General features: G+C 45.0%; 1 protein-coding gene across 2 annotated transcripts in view; it reads right to left on the bottom strand.

Moving 5' to 3' along the window:
- The window catches only part of rapgef5a (Rap guanine nucleotide exchange factor (GEF) 5a), a 54901-nt gene that overhangs the window by 11772 nt on the left and 25851 nt on the right, over nt 1-17278 (bottom strand). For both annotated transcript variants that reach the window (XM_086171408.1, XM_086171409.1), the window contains exons 10-16: nt 12099-12229; nt 11260-11360; nt 5941-6019; nt 5699-5843; nt 1176-1267; nt 1032-1062; nt 80-158 (exon numbers count right to left, since the gene is read on the bottom strand). In XM_086171408.1, coding sequence (XP_086027534.1) covers nt 80-158; nt 1032-1062; nt 1176-1267; nt 5699-5843; nt 5941-6019; nt 11260-11360; nt 12099-12229 — 658 coding nt within the window. The remainder of the gene's footprint in view (nt 1-79; nt 159-1031; nt 1063-1175; nt 1268-5698; nt 5844-5940; nt 6020-11259; nt 11361-12098; nt 12230-17278) is intronic.

The raw sequence follows: 17278 nt of genomic DNA, 5'->3' as shown, positions 1-17278 counted from the left end.
GCCTATATACTATATGCATAAGAGTAAATAAATCTTCAGCCACTTGTTAGTTAGTTGTCTACGTGGGTTTGCAACTCACCCTCTCTGGTTTCTGACTGTGGTCTTCGCAGTTGCAAAGCATTTTCCTTTAAACTTAGTTGGTGGTGCATTTGTTTACTCTGACAAAGAGAATAGAACAACAGTTGAGCTATGCAGTTTCTGGTTTGATTCACTGATGAAAATGTGTAAAGAGCTCGGTCATTTTCAACATGCTATTTAATCAAGATGCATCCTCTCATGGCCCTTTATCTGTTAAGTGTCCTCTTAAAAATACTCAAAACAGTGGATCATTGACAAAGCATCACGTCTCTTACTACACATCAAGGTTATAGAAGTTAATTATTTTTGCATTACATTATCTGAAAAATGTTCTGCTAATATCCTAATAGACACCCGGTAAATTTCCTTAACCTTAATGCAAATATCATGGTTGATCTGGTGCCTTTTTTCATTCATCATTACTTGCTATGCTTGACAAGAATATTTGACACTGAATCAGTGACATGACTTTTCAAAATAAGAAGTCAAATATTGATTTTCAGTTGGGAGTCGCACCAAATTAACTTTGATAAACTTATGTTTTGCCATTATTTTGAAAGGTGAACTATTTTCTGGCACAACACTGATAAGGAATTACAAATCTGGCATAAGTTAAAGACGGAATGGATACATGTCTAATGAGTTTTACATAACTATGCTGTTAATTAAAATGGCTTAAATAGCAAATTACAGCAGTTGAATTGAATGCATGCAATGGCATGGTTTAGAATTGCATCCTTAAGAGGTCACACATTTATGCATCGCCAATTAATTTAGCCATTATCAAAGGACATTTCTTTGAAAATGTTTCTGAAAATTTTTATGGGAATCACTCTTTAATCAATCACTATTTAAAGCTAATGTTACTCTAGATTGTGAACAATAGTTATACAATTATGTCCTCTAAAAGGCCTGTTATTCAGGGTTGGCGAGAAGCATAATTTCTGCCTTACCTTTTGGTTCGGTGGGCAGTCATCCACTGTACTGCAAGATAAAACCCACCAGTGGGATAGGATACAGTACATATGGGGAGGTATCAGGATTAACTAACAGATATTAAACAGTGAGAAGTGCAATGATTGTTCAGAGTGGCTTACTGTCTACGGCGCAGTAACTTCTGAAGCTCCTTCAGATCTTTTTCTAGATCTGGGAACTCGTACAGGTCTTCCAACACACACCTGTACAAAGTCTAAATAAAAAAATAAAAAACAATCTAATTACAATCTTCGGTGTTCTAGTCATTTCACACAGAGCAGCACCATTTGTACTGAAATGGGGTGTTATCAAAATCCCGTTTTATTTCATGCATTTGGTTTGCAGCTAAAAAATCTTACACAGCATTCAAAATGGTACAGATAATATAACAGATATGTTGAAATGCATAACACATATTTGTATGATAGGGATTCATAAAGTACACTATTTTCTTGAAAACTGTGTAATTTTAAGGACATCAGTGAATAGTTGTAATTGTTGCTCTGTGTAACACTAAACATGGAAAATAAAAAGTAAATGAAAGAGAATTGCCCCCTCTGTGAGCTGCCACCTAACCGTGGTGGAGAGGTTTGCATGTCCCAGGGATCCTGGTACTTATGTTGCCGGGGGCTGTGTGGCCCCTGGAAGGGTCACCCAAGGCAATCAGGTCCCAGTGAGGGACCAGACAAAGTATGGCTCAGAAGACCTCCCACAAAGAAGAAAATCATTGGACCCAGTGTTCCCTTGCCCCTACGCAGGTCACCGGGCCCCCCCATAGAGCCAGAAAGGACCAAAGGGACTAGGTAGAGTGTGAGCCGCACGGTAGCCAGAGCGGGGGACCTTCGCAGTCCGATCCTCAACTGCAGAAGCTGGCCTTTGGAACATGGAGTGTCACCTCTGTGGCAGGGAAGGAACTTGAGCTGATGCACGAGTCTGAGAGATTCTGATATAGCCAGACTCACCTCGACGCACAGCGTGGGATCTGGAACCAGGCCTCTCAAGTAGGCCTGGACTATTTTTTTTTTATTCTGGAGTTGCCCCTGGTGAAACAGGGGCCATATTGATTGCCCCCCGTCTTGGCACCTGCACAGTGGGGTTCAACCCGGTGGATGAGAGGGTAGCCTCCCTCCACCTTCAGGTGGAGTTGCACTTGACAACAGTTCAGTTTACCCACCCTTCTTGGGGTCCCAAGACGGACTGCTAGAGAGCGCTTCTACCGGGGACTCCCTCGTTATACTGGGAGACTTCAACACTCAACTGGGCATTGACAGTGCGACTTGGAAGGGCGTGATTGTGAGGAACGGCCCCCCTGATCTGAACCCGAGCTGTTTTTTGTTATTGGACTTCTGTGCTCGGCACGGATTGTCCATAAAAAACACCATGTTTAGGCTTAAAGGTGTCCATATGTGCACTTGGCACCAACACACCTTAGGCCACAGTTCTTTGATCGACATTGTGGTCATATCATCGGACTTGTGGCTGCATGTCCTGAACATTCGGTTGAAGAGAGGGGTGGAGCTGTCAACTGATCTCCACCTGGTGGTGAGCTGGCTCCGATGGTGGGGGAGGATGCCCTGGCAGGCCCAAGCATAATGTGAAGATCTGCTGGGAACGTCTAGCAGAGTCACCTGTGAGAGGGAGTTTCAACTCCCACCTCCGGCAGAACTACATCCACGTCTCGGGGGAGGCGGGGAACATTGAGTCCGAATGGGCCTTGTTCTGTGCTTCCATGGCCGCAAGGCAGTCAGCGCCTGTCGGGGTGGCAACCCTCGAATCCGTTGGTGGACTTGAGCGCAGGCCAAGCAGCATGCGGCTTTGGTGGTTGCCAAGGCAAAAACTCCGGTGTGGGGGGAGTTTGGGGAGGCCATGGAGAACGGCTTCTAGTGGGCATTGAGGAAATTCTGGTCCCCCATCCGACAGCTCAGGATGGGGAAGTAGTGCTCCCATCAACACTGTGTACAGTGGGAGTGGGGCGCTACTGACCTCAACTTGAGACGTAGTAGATCTGTGGTAGGAATACTTCTGAGATCTCCTTAACCCTGTTGATATACCTTCCAATGAGGAAGCAGAGCCGGTGGACTCTGGGGCGGACACACCTATTTCCGGGGCTGAAGTTGCTGAAGCAGTCAAGAGCTCTTCAGTAGCGGGGCCCCCAGGGGTGGACGCGGACTGCCCTGGGTTCCTTAAGGCTCCGGATGCTGTTGGGCTATCCTGGCTGACATGCCTCTGCTGCATTCTGTGGATGTCAGGGACAGTGCCACTGGACTGGCAGGCCGGGATGGCAATCCCCCTTATTAAAAAGGGGGGTCGGAGGGTGTGCACAACACTCGAGGGGGATCACACTCCTCAGCTTCCCGGGTAAGGTCTATTCAGCAGTGCTGGAGAAGAGGGTCTTCTGGGTCGTTGAACCCCAGATCCAGGAGGAGCAGGAACAGTGGTACAGCTCTATACCCTCAGCAGGGTCCTCCAGGAGGCAAGGGAGTTTGTCCAATGAGTCAACATGTATTTTGTGGACCTGGAGAAGCCATTTGACCGTGTCCCACGGGTAATTCTGTGGGCGGTGCTCCAGGAGTATGGGGTACCAAACTCCATCATACAGGCTGATCGGTCAGTGTGTGATCAGTGTTGGAGCTTGGTACGCATTGCCGGTTGTAAGCTGGACCCGTTTCAAGTGAGGGTTGGACTCTGCCAAGGCTGCCCTTTGTCACCAATTCTGCTCATAATGTTTATGGATAGAATTTCTAAGCGCAGCCAAGGCATCAAGGGGATCAGGTTTGGTGGCCGCAGGATCGTGTCTGCTTTTTGCAGATGATGTGGTTCTGTTGGCTTCATCAGGCCATGATCTCCAGCTCTCACTGGAACAGTTAGCAGCAGTGTGTGAAGTGGCCGAGATGAGGAGCAGCACCTCCAAATCCAAGGCCATGGTGCTCAACTGGAAAATGGGTGGAATGCCCACTTTGGGTCGGGGAGGAGGTCCTGCCCCAAGTGGAGGAGTACAAGTATCTTGGGGTCTTGTTCACGAGTGAGGGGAGGATGGAGCAGAAGATTGACAGGGGGATTGATGCAACATCTGCAGCGATGCAGACTCTGTGCCGGTCTGACATGGTGAAGAGGGAGCTGATCCAAAAGGCGAAGCTCTCAATTTACAAGTCACTCTACGTTCCCACCCTCACCAATGGTCACGAGCTGTGGGTAGTGACCGAAAGAACGAGGTCCCAGATACGAGAGGCCGAAATGAATTTCCTTCGCAGGGTAGACAAACTCGCCCTTAGAGATAGAGTGAGAGGTTCGGTCATCAGGAAGCTCGGAGTAGAACCGCTGCTCCTCTGCATAGAGAGGAGCAAGATGAGGAGGGTATCTTGTCAGCATGCCTCCTAGGGGAGGTATTTCGGGCATGTCCATCTGGGAGACAACCACAGGGAAGACCCAGGACATGCTGGGAACGACTCGGGTCCTCCCAGAGGAGCTGGACCATGTGATAGGGGAGAGGGAGGTCTGGGCCTCACTGCTCCGACTGCTGCCCCGGCGACTCGACTCCGGATAAGCGGGGGAAGATGGATGGATGGAGGGATAAAGAGAATTGGTTGGAAAGATAATCATATAGGTCAACTTAAAAGGTGGTTCATAAGACTCCAATGATATAAAGAACTTTCAGCCACTGTGGTTTTGTAGTCAACATTTGTGCACAAGAGGGAATATTTTGGCTAAAACCCGAAGTTAAAAAAGTATGTCCAGTTCAGGGCATGTTCATGACCATCAGAAAAGCTTTAAGTTCTGGTACAGCTTAACATTTTTCTGTAACCTTTCCCTTTCCATTCACTGACATCTCATAAACAATTAATGACACATCTCCAACTCCTCATTTTGGTCAATTATCATTCTTAAATACATAAAAACTGACCCTCATGTTTTGACAAAAGGGTATGTTTTACTGCACACTCACCCCACATTGAAAAAAGTCTAGGGTTTGAAAGAAATGTAACCAGGGCAATTAGAAGAACCACAAGGACATTTAACAAATCGGGCGTCAACAAAAATAATGCCTGTACGTAACATCACCAGTAGAACTTTTAATTTCTTTAGGGTGCACAATGTCCTAAAAGTATGCAAAAGCAGACTACATTGCAATGAAAACACATCACATTGTGTCCATTGCGTCAAAAATGGATAAAAACAAATATTTCTTTTTCTCTCTCTCCGTTTATCTCTCACACACACTTACACACACACGCACACGCGCGCGCGCTTATCATTGTCATTGACCTACCAAATCCTCCTTCTTAAGTCCTGTTTCATTCTTGTTGCTAGGCAACTATCACCTGGGTTATGCATACCATACAAGATTATACAAATGCCAAACCTGGCACTCTGGTTTCCATGGTGATCCTGAAACCGACTGATAAATCTCTCAGGATGTAGAGGGTAGGGGGGTCAACTGTTTGGTATATTTTAGATGAGTGTCACTCATGCGGCAACCTAAATCTACATTTTTTTTTTCACATTTTATAAAGCCCTATATATCCTGTTCAGCAGACCGGCTAAAAACCATGATCAATATTTGCTGGAAAAAAAAAAGTCAGTGTTATAGAACAAACAATGCTCAAACAATGATAAAACATAAAAGGTGGCTACAAAACCAAAGTACCTTCATGAAACTTCTGACGTGCTCCTCCTCCATAAGGAAGTCCTTGTAAAGCTTGCTCCAGTGGGACACCAATTGCAGGATCTTACGCTTCCTGAAGAGGGTGTCCTTGCCCTCCTCCTGGCCCCTGGATCGGGTACTACTATAGGTGGGAGTTGTCAAGGAGACATGATACTGATGGGTGAGGGAGTGCGAAATTTGAAAAGGATGTCTGAGACATTCTGTGTGCTTGTTGTGAAGGATATTGTCCCAGCAGAGCCTGACAGAGGTCGTGTGTTGACATGAATACCAGGTACGTAAGCAAAAAATCATCGAGCAGCATTTCTGAAATGTAGAAAACATATCAGCCATTTATGACAGACAGCGTCTTTAAAACATAAAAGCCTTGCTAATTCTCTCAATGTTCTCCAAAGAGTCAAAGATTGTTATATCCTCTTCTTTATCTCATTTGAATGGTCAGACAAAATGATTATACAAATTTGACTTTCGAGTTAAATGACTGTCTTGAGACATAAACAGATTTAATCCGTTTCCCTGAGCCCAACAAAAGTCCGATTTTCAGAATCACATTGAAGAACTTGACTCCTCACAAATATGTAGCGCAAAATTAGCGACATAAAAATGGTATCATTGTCCTTGAGTCTGAGATAAACTTTTACTTTCAACACTAACTTTGAGTTGCATGCAATCCCAAACAGATTTACAATGTCATATAGATAATAAATATCAAGATACATTATGCTCAACATGACTGTTAATCATCATCTTAAAGAGTTCAAATAGAGCAAAAAGGGCAAAAACAATGAACTTTTCAGACAAGATTTTATCTATAATTGAACATTTATGTGATTTACTTATAAAGTCCACCCCATTATCTACAATAAGCTCTACAGAGAAAAAGGGTACTCATATATTTGTTAAGAAGCAGAAAACAAACAGTAGATAGAAGCTGACATTTAACTTATGAAAAAACATAATCCACATTACCTGTGCCAAAAGCACAACAGTAGAACGGTAAAAGAGAATAAAATAGCTATGATCTCGTACAGAATTTGACACCTGTTCTTCATAGCCTGACATTTAAAATCAAAAATCTATGTCATTTAGAAACCAGAAACATTCAATTCATATGGGTTTACAGCTGCTATGAGTTTTTTTCCCCCAGCTTTATGGCCAAAATGTACCCCTGCTGAGTGAAATATTTTCTGAAACCAAGTTGTCAGGTATTTTAGGAAAAAATCTGAAAAAACTAAAGAAGTAATATTGCACCAATAAATGTATTAAATCTTGAAATGTACTTAACTAGCAACAGAATGCTAATCTGCATTGGATAAACAGACTGCTAATCTGCATTGGATACAAATGGATGTCTGTACTTATGTTTCTTACCCTGTGATCACATGTTCACAGGATGAGTAACAAAATCATATTCCCTTGGTAAGTTATGAGACGCTTGTAATGGTTTGGGAGTTTCTATGTGCATATGTGTTACACTCCTTCTTGGAATAGCATGTTGGGCAGAAAGCAAAGAAATCAATTATGGAAGTCTGCAGGGATATCAAAATTTGATCAGCCACCTTCTCCGTAGAAATACAAATACAACTTTGAAAAATATATCAATTGAAATGGGTTTACAGGTTCTAATAATGTTTTAAAACCCTACTCACATTTCTGTCATTCTCCTACTGTTTTATGGGCCAGTTATAAGCACGATTCCTCAACAAAGTATTGTATTTTTACAAGCTTTCAACTACCTTATTGTGAGGGTCTGTTGGAAATGTGTGTCGGAATCCACTGTTAGAAACAGTTCCAAAGAATTAACTATGTCCTGAGGAGACGGGAGGGGCACTGAGTCCAAACTGGCCGTGTTCCGTGCCTCCCATGTCCAGGAGACTGGAGCTCTGGCCATGAGGTGGTCTGTGCCTGTTGAGACAGTAACCCCTGAACCTGTTGGTGGACCCTTTCGGTGATGGTCCCCGTCAAGCTGAAGGAGTCCTATCAAGCCTTTCCGGCAAGTGGGGCTCCAGAGGCTGCTGACAGGTACTGCCAGGCCAAGCGGCAAGCGGCTGTTGTGATTACTGAGAACTCGGGCATTGGAGGAGTTCGGCAAGGCCATGACGATGTCCACTATCTGGCGACTCAAGAGGGGGAAGCAGCACAAAGTCAACGCTGTGTACAGTTGGGATGGCGGGTTGCTGATCTCAACTCAAGACATTTTGAATCGGTGGAAGGAATACTTCCAGGGCCTCCTCAATCCCGACAACATATCTTCCGATGAGGAAGTAGAGTTTCGGGATTGGGGGGTGGACTCTCATTTTTATGAGGCTGAGGTTACCGAAGTTGTCAAAATGCTCTTCAGTGGTGGTGCCCCAGGGGGGAATGAGATCTACCCCGGGTTTGTTCAGGCTCTGGATGTTGTAGAGCTGATCTGACTGACATGTCTCTGAAACATTGCGTGGAAGGTGGAGACTGGACTGGTAAACTGAGTTGTGATTCCCCCTTTAAAAAGAGAGATCAGATGGTATGCTCCAACTACAGGGGGATCACATTCCTCTACCTCCCTGGAAAGCCTACTCAGGGGTGCTGGAGTTCATAGGTTTTATGGACAGAATTTCTAGGCTCAGCCAGGGTGTTGAGGGGAAGTAGCCTCAGAACTAGTACTCTGCTGTTTGTGGATGATGTAGATCAGGCCTGGCCAATCTGTGGCTCCCGAGTCGCATGCAGCTCTCAAGTTGATGTTGAATTTTGTGTTTGTGTGTTTTTTACTTGTGCAATCACGTGCCGCTCCAGCGTTCTCCGCGCACAGCAAAAAATAAAACACACACAAACACAAAAATCGACATGAACCTAATGGCTGCATGTGGTTAGGGAGCCACAGGTTGGCCAGGCCTAATGTAGTTCTTTTGGCTTCATCAGATCTTGATCTCCTGGTCTTAATGGTATGATTCGCAGCTGATTGTAAAGTGGCTGGGATCAGGATTCAGCACCCCCAATCCAAGACCATGGTTCTCAGCAAGAAATGGGTGGAGTGCCCACTCCAGGTTAGGGAAGAGGTCCTGCCTCAAATGGAGAAGTCCAAGAATCTTGGGATCTTGTTCCCGAGTGAGGGAAGGATGGAGCAGGAGATCAAGAGGTGGATTGATGAGGTGTTAGCAGTTATGCGGACTCTGCACCAGTCTGTCATGGTGAAGAAGGAGCTGAGCCAAAAGGCGAAGGTCGATCTATGTTCCTCCCCTCACCTATGGTCACCTATTCTCCATGGCACTCCCTTAGAGATAGGGTTAGGAGTTTGGCCCACTAGGAGGAGCTCAGAGTAGAGTTGCTGTTCCTCCACATTGAGAGGGGCCAGATGAGGTGGCTAAGGCATGTGATCAGGGTGCCTCCTGGACGCCCCCCTGGTGAGGTGTTGTGGGCATGTCCCACCAAGGGGGAAGCCCTGGGGAAGACCGGGGACATGCTGAAGGAACTACGTCTCTCAGCTGGAGAGGAAGGTCTTGTTCAGCATTTGCCCTCACAACCCAACCTTGTGTAAGCAGTGGAGGATTAATGGATGATTGGCTTTCAACTCTTTTCTCTTGATTCACTCACCAGTTTCTTATTTTCTGCTTTTAGGCCATTCACTTTATTTGCCTGCTGGTGTGTGCATGCACACCCACAGAGAAATTAATTTGGCTATGACTTTGGAAGTTTTACCTCTTGTGAGAAGGGCACACTGAACCAATAGCAGTAATCTGCATCTCTAGGTGAGTTTTTTGTAAGCATAAGAAGGCACTGATTGGGCTAGTCACTCCATAAAAAGCAAATGTTTGCTTGTTCAACATAATGTAGTACAAAACTCAATAAAAAAGCGCACTCATGTTCAGTACAACCCCAAGGGACTGGCATACACTCCCTCTTGAAAATACCTATACATACAGTGGGGAGAACAAGTATTTGATACACTGCTGATACACTGATGAGTATAAGGACACCTAAGGACACCATCCCAACCGTGAAGCATGGAGGTGGAATCATCATTCTTTGGGGAAGGTTTTCTGTAAATGGGATAAGGTGATCGCACCGCATTGAGGGGAAGATGGCTGGGGCCGTGTACTGTGAGATCTTGGCCAACAACCTCCTTCCCACAGTAAGAGCCTTGAAGATGGGTAGGTCTTCCATCATGACAACAACCTGAAACACACAGCCAGGGCAACTAAGGAGTGGCTCCGTAAGAAGCATCGCAAGTTCCTGGAGTGGCCTCGCCAGTCTCCAGACCCGAACCCAATAGAAAATCTTTGGGGGGAAACGGAAAGTCCATATTGACTGCCCCGAAACCTGAAGGATCTGGAGAAGCTCTGTATGGAGGAGTGGGCCCAAATCCCTGCTGCAGTATGCACAAACCCGGTCAAGAACTACAGGAAACATCTGATCTCTGTGATTGCCAACAAAGGTTTCTGTACCAAAAAGTAAGTTCTGTTTTTCTGATGTATCAAACAGTTATGTCATGCAATAAAATGCAAATGAATTAATTAAAAATCATACAATGTGTTTTTTTCTGGATTTTTGTTTTAGATTCCATCACTCACAGTTTAAGAGTACCTATCATAAAATTTACAGTACCTTTCCATGCTTTGTAAGTAGGAAATGTGTATCAAATACTTGTTCTCCCCACTGTATCATTATTGTTGTTCAGCGCACATAGACCAAATGATAATAACACACAAAGATAACAATAATGCAAAATCAGGCATCTAGAAATTCGACTTGCATCCCTGCTTTTCTTTCTCTCTCGCCCTCTCTCTACCTCTCTTCATATCCTCTAAATCAGGGGTCACCAACATGGTGCCTGCAAGCGCCGCATGAGTTGCCCGCAGGCCTGTTCTAAAAATAACTCTACATAGCGACACTTACCAGTGAACTGCATTTGTTTGTTTTTTTTTCAATTTCTTCGTTGCTATTCTCTTTTAAATACTCAAATTGTTATAGATTTGAAAATGCCAATATAATTACTGTAAGTTCCGGACGATAAGCCGCGACTTTTTTCACGTAAACAACGATGCGGCTAATATATGGATGTTTTTTGGGGGTGACGCTAACGAGCTTCACGCCGCTAAAACGTTCATTCTCGTCACATCGGACCGATGAAATGACCGGGAAATTCTGAGTCCGTTCAACTCCGACACCGAAGAAGACGACTTTGACGGTTTTAGTGCGCAGGAGGAAGCCCGAGATAGCTAGCCGGTGAGGCTTATATTGAGGTGCGCTCAATAGTCCAGAAATTACGGTAAATAATTTTAAAAAAGATGATCATCAGATTGCTGATTGCCACATGCCTACATGACAACTACAGAAGGGAAATTAAGTGCTTCAGATCTAGAGAAGGTTTTTGCAGAAGCTGTATTTATTTGGATCAACTCGTGATAGTGCGACTTGCTGCCATTTTCTCTCTTCTCCACGCTGTGACATGACAATGTCATGTTGATAAACTTTATCAAATATGTCTCCCGATAGTAAAGCATTATCAACTAGATAATTATTACTGAAGTAAAAATGAAGGTGGTTCATGTGTTAATCTCCAAACTCACCATTCTCTGTGCTCTCTGGAGCCCCTCTATGGTCATCTAACCGTAAGTCACTTAAGAGATGCTCCAATATCTTAAGCGGCGTTCCTGAGACAACCATGTACCTGTAAGATGAAGGTTCAGTCTTCTTGATTCAACCACATTAAAGTACAGTTGTTTCAAGCATCCTCCTCATGTTTCTTTTCCTCCAAATTCTCATCCAGATAATGTCCAACGAGTGAAAATTAAGAACATTCAATGTTTACATTTCTGAGAAAAACACGATTTATTGAGATGGTTATCCTTTTTCTAGTACTCTTCTTCCTAATCTTTTGATCTCTACCCTTTCACCTCTACGCCTGCATCGTCTGTATCCTCTGCAAGGGCAACTGTAGCTAGCAGTCAGAATTTAGCATTACATCTATACTCGAAGGGGATCGACCGCCATCGAAGCACTGAATATCCAAGGGAATGTTTGGTCCTTTGGGGGTTGTTGCCTCACAAACTTTATTGGTCAACAACGAGCTCCAGAGATCATTACCCTTCATTCTAACAGCTTTACCTTTTAACACACATGCACACATACACAAGGCACAGAAATCATACATGCACATAGTAATGACAATGCCTGAACCGATTTGTGGATGAAAGTAACACACACACACACGCACACACACACACACATGAAAGTGAAAGCCCTAATAATATTTTGCATGAGCTTGCAAGATTGCAAATTTGCCCTTTGAACCATCAAATTGTTAGACTTTGAAATATAAAGCAAAAAGAAACAGAGTTGTACATGTTTATATTCATTTATATATATATTGGGGGAGGGGATTGATAAGTAGAAGGGGGGGCCTGACCGTTTGTCTTCTTCTCTGATCCTGCTCCCTGATGATGTGAGTTCTGATGTAGATGTTACTGATGAGGTCACCCTTTGCAACACCAACACATCTTGTCCTCTCTCCTTCAGATAAATCCTTCCAATTGCCTCCTGAAGGGGGAAGCAGATGGAAATCAAGGAAAGGGAGAAAAAAACAGGAAAAATGTTATTTAGAAAAACAGCAAGCTACAAATTCAATTTTAAGGAGCCATAGATAATATACATAATTCTGATAATTTTACTCTCTGCATTATATGTATAGCCACGGTGTTTGTAAAATTAGCACACACTTTAGCTTGAGGGTGTGCTTATTGTACTTAAAAAACTGTGTGAGACTTTCATAGTATTGTAATGTTTCTACTAAATTCCGAGAGTGTAACAAAGGGCAATAAAGATTTGAGTTCTACTCCAGATCTTCATGTGATGTTCCTGGATCTTGCGAACGCCTTTGGCTCAGTCCCTCACAACCTCCTGTGGACAGCCTTCAACTACTTCAGCGCCCCACCAGCTCTTACAACCCTTGTCAAGGCCTACTTCCAGGACATTCAGCTCTGTGTGACAACAGCAGAGTACACCACAGCATGGCAACAGCTAGAGGGGAGAATCATGGCCGGCTGCACCATCTCCGCACTGGCCTTCACCTTGGCCATGGAGGTCATCATACCGGCTTCGCGGTGGGTGGTTGACGGACAGCCAGTAAGACCTGGACTGAGGCTGCCACCAGTCAGAGCCTACATGGATGACCTCACAACACTCACCACAACCAAGGCTTGCACAATACGGCTATTTGGCAAGCTCCGAGATAACATCGAGCTGGCCCGCATGAAGATCAAGCCAAGCAGGACCAGAAGCATTTCAATTGTGAAGGGGAAACTGTTAGACCACTGCTTCTACATTGGCAAGGAACCCATTCCAATGGTCTCTGAGAAGCCTGTGAAGAGCCTAGGTCATTGGCATGATCTAGGCCTCAGGAAGGAGGTTGCCAGCGGCCTGGAGAACATTGACAGAACCCTGCTTCTGGGCAAGCTAAAGCTCTGGTGCATGCAGTACGGACTACTTCCACGCCTCCTGTGGCCACTAACCCTCTATGAAGTTCCGCTCTCAAAGGTAGAAAAGCTGGAGAGACTGGTCAACTCATATGGAAGGAAGTGGCTTGGCCTTCCCAGGTGCTTCAGCAGCATTGGGCTCTATAGCAAAGGGATGCTATACCTGCTCATTTCCAGTCTGGCAGAGGAGTACAAGTGCACCACAGTCAGATTGGAGATGATGCTAATGGATTTGAGCAACCCATTTGTAGCCCAAGCGCCCCCCATCCTGGCAACTGGGAGGGGGTGGACCCCGCTGGCTGCAACTGAACATGCAAAGGCAGCCCTCAGACACAGGGACATTGTGGGCCGAGTTCAGGAGGAAAGGAGTGGACTTGGGCTCGGGGCTAGTACACCAGCCTGGAGCAAAGCCAATCCAGCCCAGAGACGCAAGCTGGTGGTCCAGGAAGTTCGCCGGGAAGAGGAAGCAGGAAGGCGCGCACAAGCTGTGTCACAGGCGAAGCAAGGGCAGTGGGAGGGCGTCGAGAAGCGGATGATCTCCTGGAAAGATCTGAGGGAGATGGAGGCCTTAAGGGCTAGCTTTACCATCAGGTACGATCGTCCTACCTTCTCCTGCAAATCTAAACCCGTGGTATGGCGAAGACCCTACATGCCCTCTATGCTCAAGTCCAGCAACACTGAAGCACATCCTAGTGGGATGCAAGACCAGGCTCACCCAAGGCTGTTATACCTGGCGGCACAACCAGGTACTAAAATGTCTTGCAGCGGTGCTGGAAACTCGACGGACGAGCATGAATGCCCTTCCTCCCCCGTCACCCCGTTGGCACGCAACTCCATTCGTGCGGGAGGGGCAAGCCAGCCTTGCCCCATGAGAACTGACCTTGGGCAACTCGGCAGTGCACAGGACTGGAAGCTGCTGGCGGACATGGGCAAGAAACTTTGCTTCCCAGCTGAGATCGCATCCACCAACCTGCGGCCAGACCTCGCTCTGTGGTAATCGTCATTCGGGCTCATCTACATCATAAAGCTCACGGTGCCCTGGGAGGGTGCAGTGGAGGAGGCCTATGAACGGAAGAAGCTGAGATATGCTAAACTCAATGTAGATGCTCAGCGACAAGGCTGGAAAGCTAAGGTTCGTTCAGTGGAAGTAGGCTGCAGAGGTTTCATAGCCACCTCAACATCTAGGCTACTCAGAGAGATGGGAGTACAAGGACAGACAGTCAAGGACCTCTCCAAGGCTGCTGAGAACAGGAGCCAGTGGCTTTGGTTGAAGAGAAAAGATCCAACTTTGGCCTTCAAGTGAGCTGATGGCATCTAGGGAGTGAACCTGGGACGCTGGGATTCACTGCTGAACCCTTTTGAGATGTCATGGGCCAATCAGTGAAACATTTATGAAGGACGGTGCTCACTTGACAACCTGAAGGAAGCCATCGCTCACTTGAACCCCACAGAGTCTCATCAGTGCCTTAGGTATGCTTTTATCAAGGGATATCAACACCTACTCCTACGCAACAAATCTACTTATGCATGAAAAATTTTCCTTTACCAAAATAATCTTTCAGTCTTTCCCTTTTAGCAAAGTAAACATGTTGTCGGCTGAACAAAACAGAGAAACCTACACCCCCTTTTTTTGGATTACAATTTATTTGACTCAGCCTTTTTTAAGATTCATGATTTGTGCATTTTTCCAGCAATCTTTTTTTAAATGAGACACTACTACAACTCTAGTCAGGGTAGCATGGGAGTTCATTCAATTATTGAATAACACATTAACATACTGCCTTGACCATCAGATTAAGTCCCCATACTTACAGTATGTATGTACACTATTCAGCCATAGTATAATTATAATTTATTAATCGCTCATGGGAAAATTCCTTCTCTGCATTTAAGCCATCATGGATGCACTATGAGCAGTTGGCTGCCGTCTATCAGCGACAGGTGAAACAGTTAGGGGTTCAGAGTCTTGCTCAACAACACTTCGATTTACTTAGAAGAGGCAGGAAAACAACCAGAAACATTTGGTTCCAAGGACAATCGCTCTACCTTCTGCGACAAGCTGCCCCGATAAAAGTAGTATGTATAGAATAAAAGGAGTATTAGAAGTAAGAGAAAGATGATGACATGTTTAAGTTGTCATTTTGTTTAAGTTATCTTTTAACTTCCCAGATATCGGTGCAATTGATAATTTAGGAATGTGCAGGCCAAACAAGCGTGATCAACGGAACCCTAATAACAATAGTTTCAGGGATCCGCTACTGATGACATGGTGCCAGATATTACAAAATACATTCACAGCCTCAGTGGCCGATAAGTACAGTATCTCAAGGCAAAAAGGAGCTCCCCATCGTATAGCATGGCCCCTTTAAGAATAAGAATAAGAACAACTTTATTAATCCCGTACGAAATTGCTTTAATGTTATGGCTGATCAGAGTATGTTTTAGGTTCCACTTGTTAAACCTGTAACCTTGTAATACACTTAATCTTTTTCTACACTTCAAGGTCTCCAAAAATGAATATTGTCAGCTACATCACCATCATGGTATTCTTGTTGGGCCTACAGTCAGTCACCGGTCCAGCTTTACGATCCTTGTTTTTCTGACACCCTTTCAAATTTAGCAAACAATCACATGACAATTAACATATGTACAGATTGTTATGATGTTAACACAGGTGGATATTCAATGTGCTTTGTGTTTCTTAAAAAAAAAACAAGCAAGAACAAAGCAAAAGTAAAGGAAAGGAAAGGAAAAAAAACTAAATGAGAAGCCAAAAGAGCAAAAAAACCCAAAGAAAATGATGGGAAAAGGGGGGCTGACATTGAATTATAACCTGTTCTTAAGATGCACAACGAGTTCATCTGCCACAGATGTGGCAGTGAAAGGAAGCAAAGTTCCATATGGACAAAAGGAGTACAATTTAAAGAAAAAACACCTCAAGGGGAAGAGTTAATGGGAAGGGAGATCAAAGAAAAAGCAGGGACATTAAGAGGAAACAGAGCTCTAAAACAATTAAAACAGTGCTGAAAAGGCATCCCTCCACAGGAAAAACCTTTCAGGAATCAGCTGCTTTTTTATCAATGGTTAAAAGAGGTGAAGAGACGCGTCCAAGCAGGTTGGAATGGGTGGAGAAAAGTGTCAGGAATACTATGTGATAGAAGACTATCAGCCAGAATTAAAGGAAAGATGTACAAGACAGTGGTGAGACCAGCGATGATGTATGGCCTAGGAACTGTTACAATGACCAAAAGACAGCAAGCAGAACTAGAGGTTGCAGAGATGAAGATGTTGAGGCTCTCTTTGGGAGTGACCAGGATGGATAGGATCAGGAATGAGTCTATCAGAGGAACAGCACATGTTAGATGTTTTGGAGAGAAGGTCAGAGAAGCCAGACTGAGATGGTTGGGTCATGTACAGAGGAGGGATAGAGAATATATCTGTATACGGATGCTAGAATTGGAGCTGCCGGGCAAGAGGTCTCGAGGAAGACCAAAGAGAAGATTTATGGACGTAGTGAGAGAAGATATGAAGGTAGATGGCGTGAGAGAGGAGGATACAGAGAATAGGGTTAGATGGAGAAAGTTGATTCTCTGTGGTGACCCATGAAGGGAAAAGCCGAAAGAAGAAGTCTGTGTAGAAATGTCTGTTCCCTATGTTCTGTATTGGCTTTCATTTTTTCTATGTTTAAACTGATTGTAGTCAAATCTATCCATTCATCCATCCATCTTCTTCTGCTTATTCAGAGTCGGTCGCGGGGGCAGCAGCTGGAGCAGTGAGGCGAGGACCTCCCTCTCCACTGCCACATGGTCCAGCTCCTCTGGTGGGACCCCGAGGCCAGACTGGAGACATAGACTCTCCAGTGTGTCCTGGGTCTTACCTGCAGTCTCCTCCCATATGGACATGTCCGGAATACCTCCCCCCAGGAGGCATCCAGGAGGAATGCTTACCAGATGCCCGAGCCACCTCATCTGACACCTCTCTATGAGGAGGAGCAGCGGCTCTACTCCAAAAATCTCCTGGATGACCGAACTTCTCACCCGATCTCTAAGGGAGAGTCCGGCCACCCTGCGGAGGAAACTCATTTCAGCCGCTTGTATACGAGACCTCCTTCTCT

This window comes from Fistularia commersonii, chromosome 24 (assembly GCF_037954325.1).
Source record: "Fistularia commersonii isolate RoL2024-O1a breed Wild chromosome 24, RoL_Fcom_v1.0, whole genome shotgun sequence".
Classification (NCBI taxonomy): Eukaryota; Metazoa; Chordata; class Actinopteri; order Syngnathiformes; family Fistulariidae; genus Fistularia; species Fistularia commersonii.
This window is presented reverse-complemented; position numbering and strand designations above follow the sequence as displayed.